At 34.4% G+C, this 10,255-nt stretch overlaps 1 protein-coding gene across 4 annotated transcripts; it reads right to left on the bottom strand.

Annotated features, from left to right (window-relative positions):
* Positions 1–502: 502 nt before the first annotated feature.
* Positions 503–9,804, bottom strand: LOC102621564 (golgin candidate 1). Of its 4 annotated transcripts, none has more exons than XM_025097610.2 (20): positions 9,478–9,804; positions 8,567–8,647; positions 7,734–7,783; positions 6,969–7,637; positions 6,224–6,301; positions 5,901–6,104; positions 5,387–5,443; positions 5,206–5,280; positions 5,053–5,124; positions 4,147–4,209; positions 3,951–4,049; positions 3,470–3,541; positions 3,231–3,299; positions 2,498–2,545; positions 2,317–2,412; positions 2,118–2,194; positions 1,563–1,620; positions 1,379–1,477; positions 1,223–1,267; positions 503–1,041 (listed from the first exon to the last, which is right to left on the bottom strand). In XM_025097610.2, the coding sequence occupies exons 1-20, from the start codon at positions 9,503–9,505 to the stop codon at positions 970–972; spliced, it is 2,112 nt and encodes a 703-aa protein (XP_024953378.1). In that variant the 5' UTR covers positions 9,506–9,804; the 3' UTR covers positions 503–969. The 4 variants fall into 4 exon arrangements, with proteins under 4 accessions (XP_024953378.1, XP_024953377.1, XP_006475555.1 ...); XM_025097609.2 differs by having other exon boundaries at positions 3,470–3,547; positions 9,478–9,802; XM_006475492.4 differs by having other exon boundaries at positions 1,563–1,608; positions 3,470–3,547; positions 9,478–9,798.
* Between the last annotated feature and the right edge of the window lie 451 nt (positions 9,805–10,255).

Here is a 10,255-nt window from a genome sequence, read left to right as displayed (position 1 = left end):
AAAAGCCGATCCATTAATTGATTTATTTAAAGTTTTTAATATTGAGATCTAACGAAAGCACATCCATCCTTCGATCCTATTTCCTTCTGGTATTTTATTATAAAACGTCTTTGAAGTCATGTCTTAATTATCAAATTAAGTTAATTTTGTGGCTTAAATATATCGTGAGAAAAGTAAAATATAATTATAACATAGTTATTAATAATGTAGAGTAGATATAATTTTTAAATAATAATTTTAGTGACAATAACATAATATAACTTTTTTTATCATATACATATGAAACAAAATTAACTTAACTAGTAAATTATAACAGTATTATCCAACTAAATTGCCAAGGCCTCAGTCTAAAATTTGAAATTTGAAGATTGACATTTCTTTTGAAAGGTAAATGTAATTTTTCTAACATAAAAATTGATTAATTTTAGGTTGTACATAAGACTAAACCCCTGACACCGCTCGTTAATTTGACATAAGGAAACCCAATAATGTAGCAAATCCATTTATAAATAAAAGAATATTCCATTCATGATTATTCAAAGTATAAAGGTCTACAATTTTACAATATTTTTTGGGAGTAGTCTCATTTTCAGTTGTCATTTCAGTGACCCCAAAATTCAAAAAAAAAAAAAAAAGGGAAAAAAAAAGATCAAACTAATCACCAGAAAATGTTAATAAACAGCATATGGGCATTGGCATTGAGCTCCTAGATAAGCCATACAACTGAATTTGTACCGTCACCTGAATTCAGTTGACTATTTCTCAGCCGCATCAGTTTCCCCAGGATTGACTATTTCCTCTGGGGATTCTGATATAATGAGGACTGTAAATAGGTTTTCATCTTCTGTAATTTTTACAATTTGAAAGCATTTTTTAAGCCGTATGTGTTTGTTGAAAACTTGAACACATGCCCTTGCAGACACCAAATCAATCATTCAGAAAGCTACAGCACCCTGAGGAGCCGCCCAATCATGGTAAGTTAGAGGTGGTGAGACCCATAGATTCAGCAACTTCTCTTGCAGCAAAATTATCTGCTTGTTCCTGCATGGAGCAAAGCACACGGAGTTGACATAACATAAAATTATGTATACCCAAGCATCTTCAATCTGCTTATGACGCTATGTTTCATTCAAACAAACTAAGACGGTTTCTGATTCACAGTTGACCACTAAATAACAAACCAACCCCTACAACAGTCCAACAAATAGCCAGACAAACGTACCTGAAGACGGTGCAACAAATACATCAAGAAGAGATGTACAAATACCTGCAAATGATTTCTTGTAAAGGTTATCAAACAACTTTATCAAGCAATTTGTATTCTTTCATATAATTTATTTGTAATGAAATATGTATAAACATCGTGAACGATTCTTACAAGGTAGAAAAGCAAAATGATTCGTGCTATTGGGTAGCGCCAAAGAAATCGTGTGGCCCTTACAGCCCCTGAATCCAGAAGTTTTGCTGCCTTTTGCAGCTGCATGAGCAGGTTGAAGTATCAAGTTAAAGAAAAGTGATATGGCAACTGAGATATGAGATATGAGATATGAAAGCAGAGATACCTGCACACTTGCCCCAGCAATGTGACGATGATGCAATGGGAGAGGCCTGCCATTATTTCTATATAAGAAAATATTCATTGAAGATGGTATACATGAAATAGATTGAGATAAAGCCCCAATATACATACACTGAAACTAATGAATGTTAAAAATTTTAGGCCAGAGGATGTGGGAATGGGTGAGTGGTGGCATTTTGATTCGGTTTGATATCAAATTTAATAACTTAAAATATGAAACTTCAAATACAGATGGGAGTTCCCAAAACTGCAATAAGATGCAAATGTACATAACAGTCCGTGAGGTAGCTAAAATAGATGACTAAGTTCAAGATGAGGAAAAGCCATGACTAAACCCAACTCCAATTCATTGGCATTATAATCAGAATATGTAAAGCTGATCCCAAGTGGCAGTGCACTATTGCTTAAGCATCTGCTTAGTTGAGTTCATTGACTAACACTAAGTCATACTTCTACATTGCTTCCAACCTATATATTTCAGAAGAGTTACTGACACCAACATGGAATTATTGCAATAAAAAAATGGATTTTAACATACTCAAGACTCTTCATTTCAGCATCTTCTTCCCAAGATGACCATGATCGACGAGAAACTCTACTTCTCTCTGCCTCTGACTGATCAGGATTAAAGTGATATATTATGAGAAACAAGGATTGGGATCATAAAATATAAAATGTTAATGAAGAATATAGATGACTACTTCTATTGGAGTAGAATGAAGTACACGTTGACAGACCTGTACTTCTTGAAGACGATTCATTTCCTTCTCCAACTGAAATTCTGCAGCAGCCTTTTCACTGGCCATGGTTTCAAGCTGTGTTTGCTTGTAGTACTGCATCATAGTTGTGAATTAGATGGTGCAGAAGTTTAAACATAAAGGTATATCAAGTGGATAAGAAATTTTCAGTTTACATTACCAAAAGATCTGTTAGCTCACGGTAGCGTTTCTCTAGTTCCATATGTTCCTGTTGAAAGGCAGATATAATCAATCAGTTCATTACGCTTCAGTAAAATGTATAACAAAGTGGATAAGAGATCATGCTTCAGTTAAACAATCAAAGACACAAAACTGAACCTCATTCATATATGTATATATATATATATATAGAGAGAGAGAGAGAGAGAGAGAGAGAGAGAAGATACTAGTCACTTGATATTAAAAATTTCCTTTTATGATATAAAAACTACAAAATAATTTCTACTTTAGTTGAATCAGCCACTTTGAGAAAGCAATGTCCTTTTTTTCTATCATTCAATTACAACATATGTACTGAGGAATATAAAGAATTTTAATATTATCTACTCGTGATCAGACAACCTCTGCCTTCTGCAAATCTGGAAGGTTTTTTTTCTTCCGCCCTTTTCTTTTTTGTTGGGGGGGGGGGGGGGGGGGGGGCGCGCTAACCAATAGAGTTATTAAAAAAAAATGTTAAGGATGTGAGTCAATCTAACTTCTTTGGTGGATCCCAAAAGGATATACTAAATGGGGTTCTTAGCATAGGCAGGTTTTTTTTTTTAGATATTACAAGTATTGACACCCACCAAACTGTAACCACAGATTCAAGGTTGTTGGTTCTCCTAATCCAAGAATTGTTATATCAACAAGGGGAAAATACATAAGCAATGGGCTGAATAAACCAAAGAGGTCACCTCACGTGAATAATGCTCAGCATCCCTCTTCATGGCCGCCATTTCAACTCTCATTTTTTGCACTTCAGCCTGAAAATACACAAACAAAAAGTTCACGTACAGATAAAAACTTATTATTAGTTCAAAGAAACCTCTGCCATGAAAATCTTCATGAATATTAGTATATATTCTCAGGACTTATTACTCTATTATTCAGGGGATTAGTGACAACTCAATTGGAACAAGCAACTAGCACTTGCCTCCAAAGAAGAAAGCTTGTTTTCAGCATCTCTCTGACCCTGACGTGCACGTTCCACTTCATCCTGCCATGCCTGCATCTAAATATTTAAAACTTTTGTGATTATATGTGATTATATGGATGATAAGAAGGATTGCAGCACATTATAATTGATACCTCTGTTGGTACTACTGTACAAAAGACTAATAAGAGCATATTTTAAACTGCTGAACTAAAGTTAGGTTTCAATATACCAATGATTACAAATAGCATATTGAAGGTTGAAGTTCAAATATGACAAATTCTGATTTCTAATAATACGAATTTCCAGAAAGAACGTCAGATCAGAAATAATAGACATTATGCATAAACTAAGGAACCAGGTGAACATCTTCAAATTAGGCAGAATGAATTATAGTTAATTAAGCACCCAAGGTAACATCTACCTGGAAACATCAAAATCAAAACCACAAATGCAAGATGTACAACCTTACAATCTTTACCTGAATTGCTTGATTTGCTTCTTCAGGGGACTTCTTTTGTCCACGCTTAAGACGAGCTTCCATATCTTGTAGTTCTTGTTGTAAAGTTGCACATTCAACCTGATCTCATAGTTCAGGAATTTTAAAACTGCTGATTCAACCCTTTGATAGAAACAGCATTGTACATGAAAAGATTATTAACCACGAGTCTCCATACCTCAAGCATAGCCACTTTCTGCTCAAGCTCCCCAGCCTTGGCTGTCCTCTCATCTGCAATTCTCTGGATATGGAAGTATTTACCAACATTCAATAAAGCATTATATACAATAAGGTCACACTATGAGAAAGGCTTTCTGTTCTACCGAAGAAAGTTAAAACATCATTTTCCAAATTATCCTAGTATTCTGAAAATCCCAAAATTTTAAAAACATTCAATAAACATGTTAATAGAGTGCTAAATATGTTGAATGGAAACAGAGTGGAAGCAAAAATTGATGGCGTATTCATAATCTGATCCTTAGACTGAAGATTGTGCTAATGAATAAGCACTTAACCGGCTTGGTACTAACAGGGCAACAGGCACAAATCTGAACTAAATAATAATTAACAACCTTATCAAGTCAGAAGAGTATATACACTCACAAAACAGGTCTGGTAGGATTTTTCAGGTAATTCAACTCATGGTTACTTGTATTTAAATGCATCGAGAACATTAGTTTTATGAACTGAGAGCAGATGAATCCTACAACATTTACAATCTTAACAGCATATGTATGCTGATAACTGAACTATGACAAGAGAGAATTTTATGCATATTTAAGAGCCTGATGGAAAAAAAATGTACATGTACTGCATATGACGGTTTCTCCAAAAGAAACCTAGTAAATTTTGATGTTAAACAGTCAATCTAATCTTCTCGAAAAGGGAATAGTCAACATTAACTTCCACCCACATTGCATTTAATAAAATTGTGTCCAAAAATATCTATGGATAAAAAGCTCAAGGGCCTAACATTGATAAAGATGGTAAACTATTCAATAAACATATAGACATCACATGCATATTCACTACTAAATTATTCACATTTTGAGATGAGTTGGAACATGATATGTCCTCACATTACCTGTATCCTAGCAAGGGCCATTGATGCCTCAGCAGCTCTATGTTCCAATTCCACTTCCCTTTCCATAGCAGCCTGTTTATTGTATAGATACTGTCATAAAGTGAAGAAACAACTAGGAAGACAATACATAAACAATTTGTGCAACGTATGAACCATTTTGGTAGCATTATGTGCTGCACGCTCTTCTTCTGCTCTCCTTTCTACAGAGGCAAGCTCCTCCCGTAAAGCCTAGTAAAGAAGGATATCCATGCTCAGATAAATCTCATATTAGAAATAATATGTTAAAGGAAATGTCAATGGCAAAAGATGCTACAAGAAAAAACAAGCAATTTACCTGTATCATCCTAGTCTCTGTTAACTCTCTATTTCTCATAATGGATTCCATGTTCATCTAATGAAAAACAATCAAGTTTGTAAAATGTCAAAACCTACACATCAGTAAATAAAAATTCAAGTAAAAATAAATAAATGTAATTTGAGATATAGATTAGTGTTCTTTTTTTATTTAAAGCATTACACAACTGGTTATTATATGTCCTCCCCACTCATGCAAGTGGGAATCGAATCCCGTTTTAACCCAAGAGGTTTTACCAACCAAACTAGCTGGCATCCACAATGATATAAAGTTATTAATAATTCGAACACATCTTAAAATGAGGAAAAAGGAACTCTTAGTTAATGTCAACTCTAAATCTCAGATTCATAGTATCAATGAGCTATTTGAAAGTGATGTATAATGCAGACAATGGCAATCTGATGGAGACTGTCACTTCACATTGAATTCAGCAATCCAAAGAAAAAGGAAAACAAGATCATGCATCAATTGCTGAAATAGGAACGTGGCCAACCTGAAGTGAAGCCAAATTTCCTTCAGATAAAGCAGCCTGTTTCTTAAGTGCATCTATAGAACTGACGAGTGTCTCAATTTCAGAGTTCTTTGCTGCCAAAGCCTCAGCCAGGTTTGACTCCACCTTCGTTACCTCACTTTTATATACAGATAATTCTTGCTCTAGCTGTTTTATGCGAGCCTCATATGATCTACTCAGCTCTCTCTGTGAACGTGGCATTTTTAGGATTAAAAGAAACATTTCTACAATAGAATTAGTGACATGAACAAATAACTGCACTTGAATGTTCACTCAATTAGTAAGAAACATGGCTGAAAATTTACCTCCGCAACAAGAAGTTCCTCTAGTTGTGCATTTTCAGATTTGTACTCTTGTAGACGAGATGAGAGTCCAGCACAAACCTAGGCATTGATGAAATAAAAGATTAAAAAAGCATCCAAAAAGCAAAATTGTCAAAGCAATGGAAAACATGGAAGGCTCTAGTTTGTTTCATTTGAGGAATAAGTCTGTTACGTCTGAGTTGACACTTTTAGGAGAAGTAATTGCTCTACAAAATATCCTTCAAACAAGGTCATTCCAATTTTTTTGAGTTTCTTGTACATGATGAATAGACTGAACAGCATCTTTTAACATAAAGGAGAAGGAAACAGATCAAGAGTGATCAATGCAGAGAGAAAAATGAAAAAAGAAAAGTCAAATTGTTTTAGAATTTTCAGCCTACTGGGTTGGAGAGAGGAAAAATCCACATCAAATCTACTTGATCTGTTAACAGCAAACTAAAAAAGAGTGAATCAAATGGATCCTAACGAAATAACAGAGACAAATTAAATAGTGATATCTGTCCTAGTATGAATCTATCTTAGTATCCTTCAGTTCCTAAAAAGTAAAAGGTACATATGGGAGATTACATACTTATGCCAGCTGTTCTACAATCATCAAACCCCCACTGGTCAGACAGTAGACTTCCTATCCTAAAAACAGCCCAGGTAGATTATTATTCTTTGCAACATACAGCGCATTCTCCATATTCTCCTGTTATAAAAATCTCAACAAATTCAGAGAGCTTACCCGAGCCAACCTAGCCTCTTTTGACTGACCAGTGGAAATTGTAGTTTTGAGCAACCCTTGAGCCTCATCAAGTTGGTCCTGTTCTTTTGTAGGTGGATCATCAGCTTTAAGAGCTTGTTGCTTCCTCTTATTGGAAAGAGTTTCAACTTTAACATCAGCATCCTTCAATGAACTTTCACTATTAACAGGAGGATCGACAGCTTGAATCTTACTATCAATCTTCAACGGCGCATCAGCATCTGCTGATTTGGTAATTTGGCCAGCATCATCTATACGGTCTTCATTGACAATCCCCATTTCTTTGGGAGGCAATGGTGAAGGAGGATGATTTAAATGAACATCTGAATCATTCTCATTAAGAATCTCACCATTTGGAGTAGCAGTGTCCAAATCGGTAAAAGTTTCAGGGATTTCTACTTGATCAGCATCATGTTTAGACATATCCTTAGATTGCTCTGTTAAGGGAATGCTGGGGGCATCTCTCTCATTAGTCTGCTGCTGCTCACCATTCTTCTGAGTCTTACCAGTAGTTATTGTTTCCTTTTCAACTGCAAGCGTAGCCGTATCTTTATTAGGTGTCACATCTACTGGTGAAGCTTGTGTATTAGCTTGCTCCCTTGCAGTATCATTTATTTTAAGGGATTCGTCCGCAGAGTGTCTCCTTTGAGCCTGCAGCAGCCTATGTGTAAGTTAACGCACATAGATCCAGGTAATCAACATGAATATACTAAAAACTACACTGCTACTAAAAAATATGCTAGCTACCTTTATCCTTGACTTTATCTTCTTTGCTTGAGATCCTTGCCCATTGGAAGCTTATCAATTAAAAAGGAAAAAAGGAGTTCACATTAACACAATTTATATTCGGTGAAGAAATTCAAGGAATTTCGTTTTTGGGTGATACAGAAATAAAAACTTTTCTACGTTGATGATCTAATTCCACAATAAGAAAGACAGACAAGGTCCATTGTTTATCTCAGACTTCATATTCAAACGCAGAATCCCAGTTTTCACTTAGTCACTAAATAAAATTCCTAGGATCTAAGTTCCCACCCCTTCCAAACATTATAATTATACTTTCTCACCTCCACTGGAAGGATCAATTATTATTATTTTAACTTCGAAAGACAGCATTAACTTGGCCTTATTGAAAAATTTGAAATTTTTTCAGGAAATTAAACATAACTTAACCATACAGATGTGAAACGACCATATATAACTTTGCTAAACTGGTCTCATCCGACCCATGGATATTTATTCAAATCTAAGAAGTAACCTAAAAAGTCAAATGGACATCAAAAGAACAACGATCTCCATCACTTCTAAGTCTCAAGCAGTTGAAGCTCTTGAGAATCATTTTTACACCTAAGTGAACAACCACAATTGAGATCTTCATTACAAGTTCTCTATGGCAGACTGCAAGTCTGCAACAACAGACTGTTAGTGCTGCTCCTGTTCAGTACTCCAAGTCAACATACACCGAATTGATGCAACCATGAATTAAAAGTTGGAGTTCAATTCAAAGTCTAGATACCAAACCATTATTTTCCATCAAAAAGTATGTTTAAAAAAATGTCCTAGAAATATATTATTGATACCTGGTGTCTGGAAATCAGATTGCTCATCTGCCAATTCATTAACAACCAGCTTCGCCCTTCGATCTACAACTTCAAACAAATCTGATCCCAGAAAAACACAATGATTAATAATATTGAACTAAAACTTTACAAAATAAAAAATAAAACTACGTGTAGTAGCCAGTTAGTTCAATTGGTAAAATCTCTTGAGTGCAAACAAGAGATCTGAGGTTCGAATCCCGTGTACATAGATAGGGAGAGAATTGAGTTGCCATTAGACTATTAAAAAAAAAATTGATCTCAGGCTCTATATGAAAAGACAATGAGCAAAAACAAAAAGAAAGAATAAAACAATAATGGGGATAAAAGAGGGACACTTGAGCCATATCTTAAGTAAACATTTTATAAAGAGAATTTGTACGTAATAACATCCACCATTCAACTCAAAATTTGAGATACCATCAGAGCACAAATTAAATAGGCACACTTTGCCATTGATAAACAGTATCTACATGTAAAAGGGAAAAAAAAATAGCTCAATACTTTTATAAATTGAAGCTAAAGAGTGGCAGAAGTTATGTCTTTCATTAAGTGCAACAAAATTTCTCATAGCATAGAATAAAACTGACATGGCTCGCTATCATAGAAATCCAACTAGTCATATGGTAAGCAGCTGCTGCAAATTTCTTTGTTTGTTGTCATTTCAGCACTAACATTGCATTCGATAGTAGCTAAGCACATTCCAACTATGTAATCTAAAACAAACCTAGCATTCGTTATTGACATACTTTCCAATCATACTATATTATAATCGAACATTCAGACAACAGATAACCAAAATTTCATAAACAGATCAGACTTCAAAATAACTTTAAAAAAACAAACGAAAATACTAAAAGAAATGAAAGTCGAATTGAATTTAATTTGCAGACCTTCAGCGGCTTTGAGCCACGAAGCCATTGACTGTGAATCTGATGAAATTAGTGCCCTAGAAGATGAGGATCAACGAAGCGTCCATGCACCGGCGAGTGAGATTATCGGAAGATGTCGGTTCAAAGGAGAGTAGCTGAAATCAGGTCGATTTTGATTCAATGCTTAGATCAAAAGCTAATTTCGATTAAAAAAAAAGATTTATTTTCGATTTGGTACGTAAAATGTATCAATCAGACACCGGTTACTTAAGGGAGGTTGCGTTATAAGTTAAACTGATGAAATTAGAGCTGTTTTGCGACTGACGAGATTACGGTATAAAAATGTTTCGCTAATCTGGACCGTCCAAATAGCGATCTTTGGCAATGGAAATGCCCTCTTTAACAAATAAATAATTTGTCAGCTAGAACTGCGTTTGGAATTGAGGCGAAGGTACAATTGCGTAAAAAAATTATAATTATAAAATAAAAATTAATAATATATAATAAATATAAAATTTAAATAGTAATTTTGATAAAATTATTAAAGATATAATAGATTTTTTATCATACAAGTAAAAAATTATATTAAAACAGCTTTCAAGGTACAACAGTTAGTGTTTACTAAATACTTTAGTGTTGTAGCTTTTAAGTTACAGCTGCTCAACCTCAATCCCAAATGCATCCTAAGTCATCTCTCATAGCACATTGTCTTAAGGCCAGTTTGGAAATATTATAATTTTTTAAATAATTGATATTAGTTGTATTATAAGAATCATTGGTTGCAAAAAATTTATTTATA

The sequence above is a fragment of the Citrus sinensis genome, chromosome 1, assembly GCF_022201045.2.
Source record: "Citrus sinensis cultivar Valencia sweet orange chromosome 1, DVS_A1.0, whole genome shotgun sequence".
In the NCBI taxonomy this organism is placed as follows: domain Eukaryota; kingdom Viridiplantae; phylum Streptophyta; class Magnoliopsida; order Sapindales; family Rutaceae; genus Citrus; species Citrus sinensis.
The sequence above is the reverse complement of the archived record's forward strand: the minus strand, read 5'-3'. Positions and strand labels throughout refer to the sequence as shown.

Bases quoted from the DNA above. Each gene is read 5' to 3' on its own strand.
- LOC102621564 (XM_025097609.2), bottom strand. From the start codon at position 9,505: ATGGCTTCGTGGCTCAAAGCCGCTGAAG. The intron at 2,195-2,316 runs GTCTGTCAACGT...AATCCTGATCAG, and splicing joins ATCGTCTTCAAGAAGTACAG to TCAGAGGCAGAGAGAAGTAG. The intron at 1,042-1,222 runs GTACGTTTGTCT...TGCTCCATGCAG, and splicing joins ATTTGTTGCACCGTCTTCAG to GAACAAGCAGATAATTTTGC.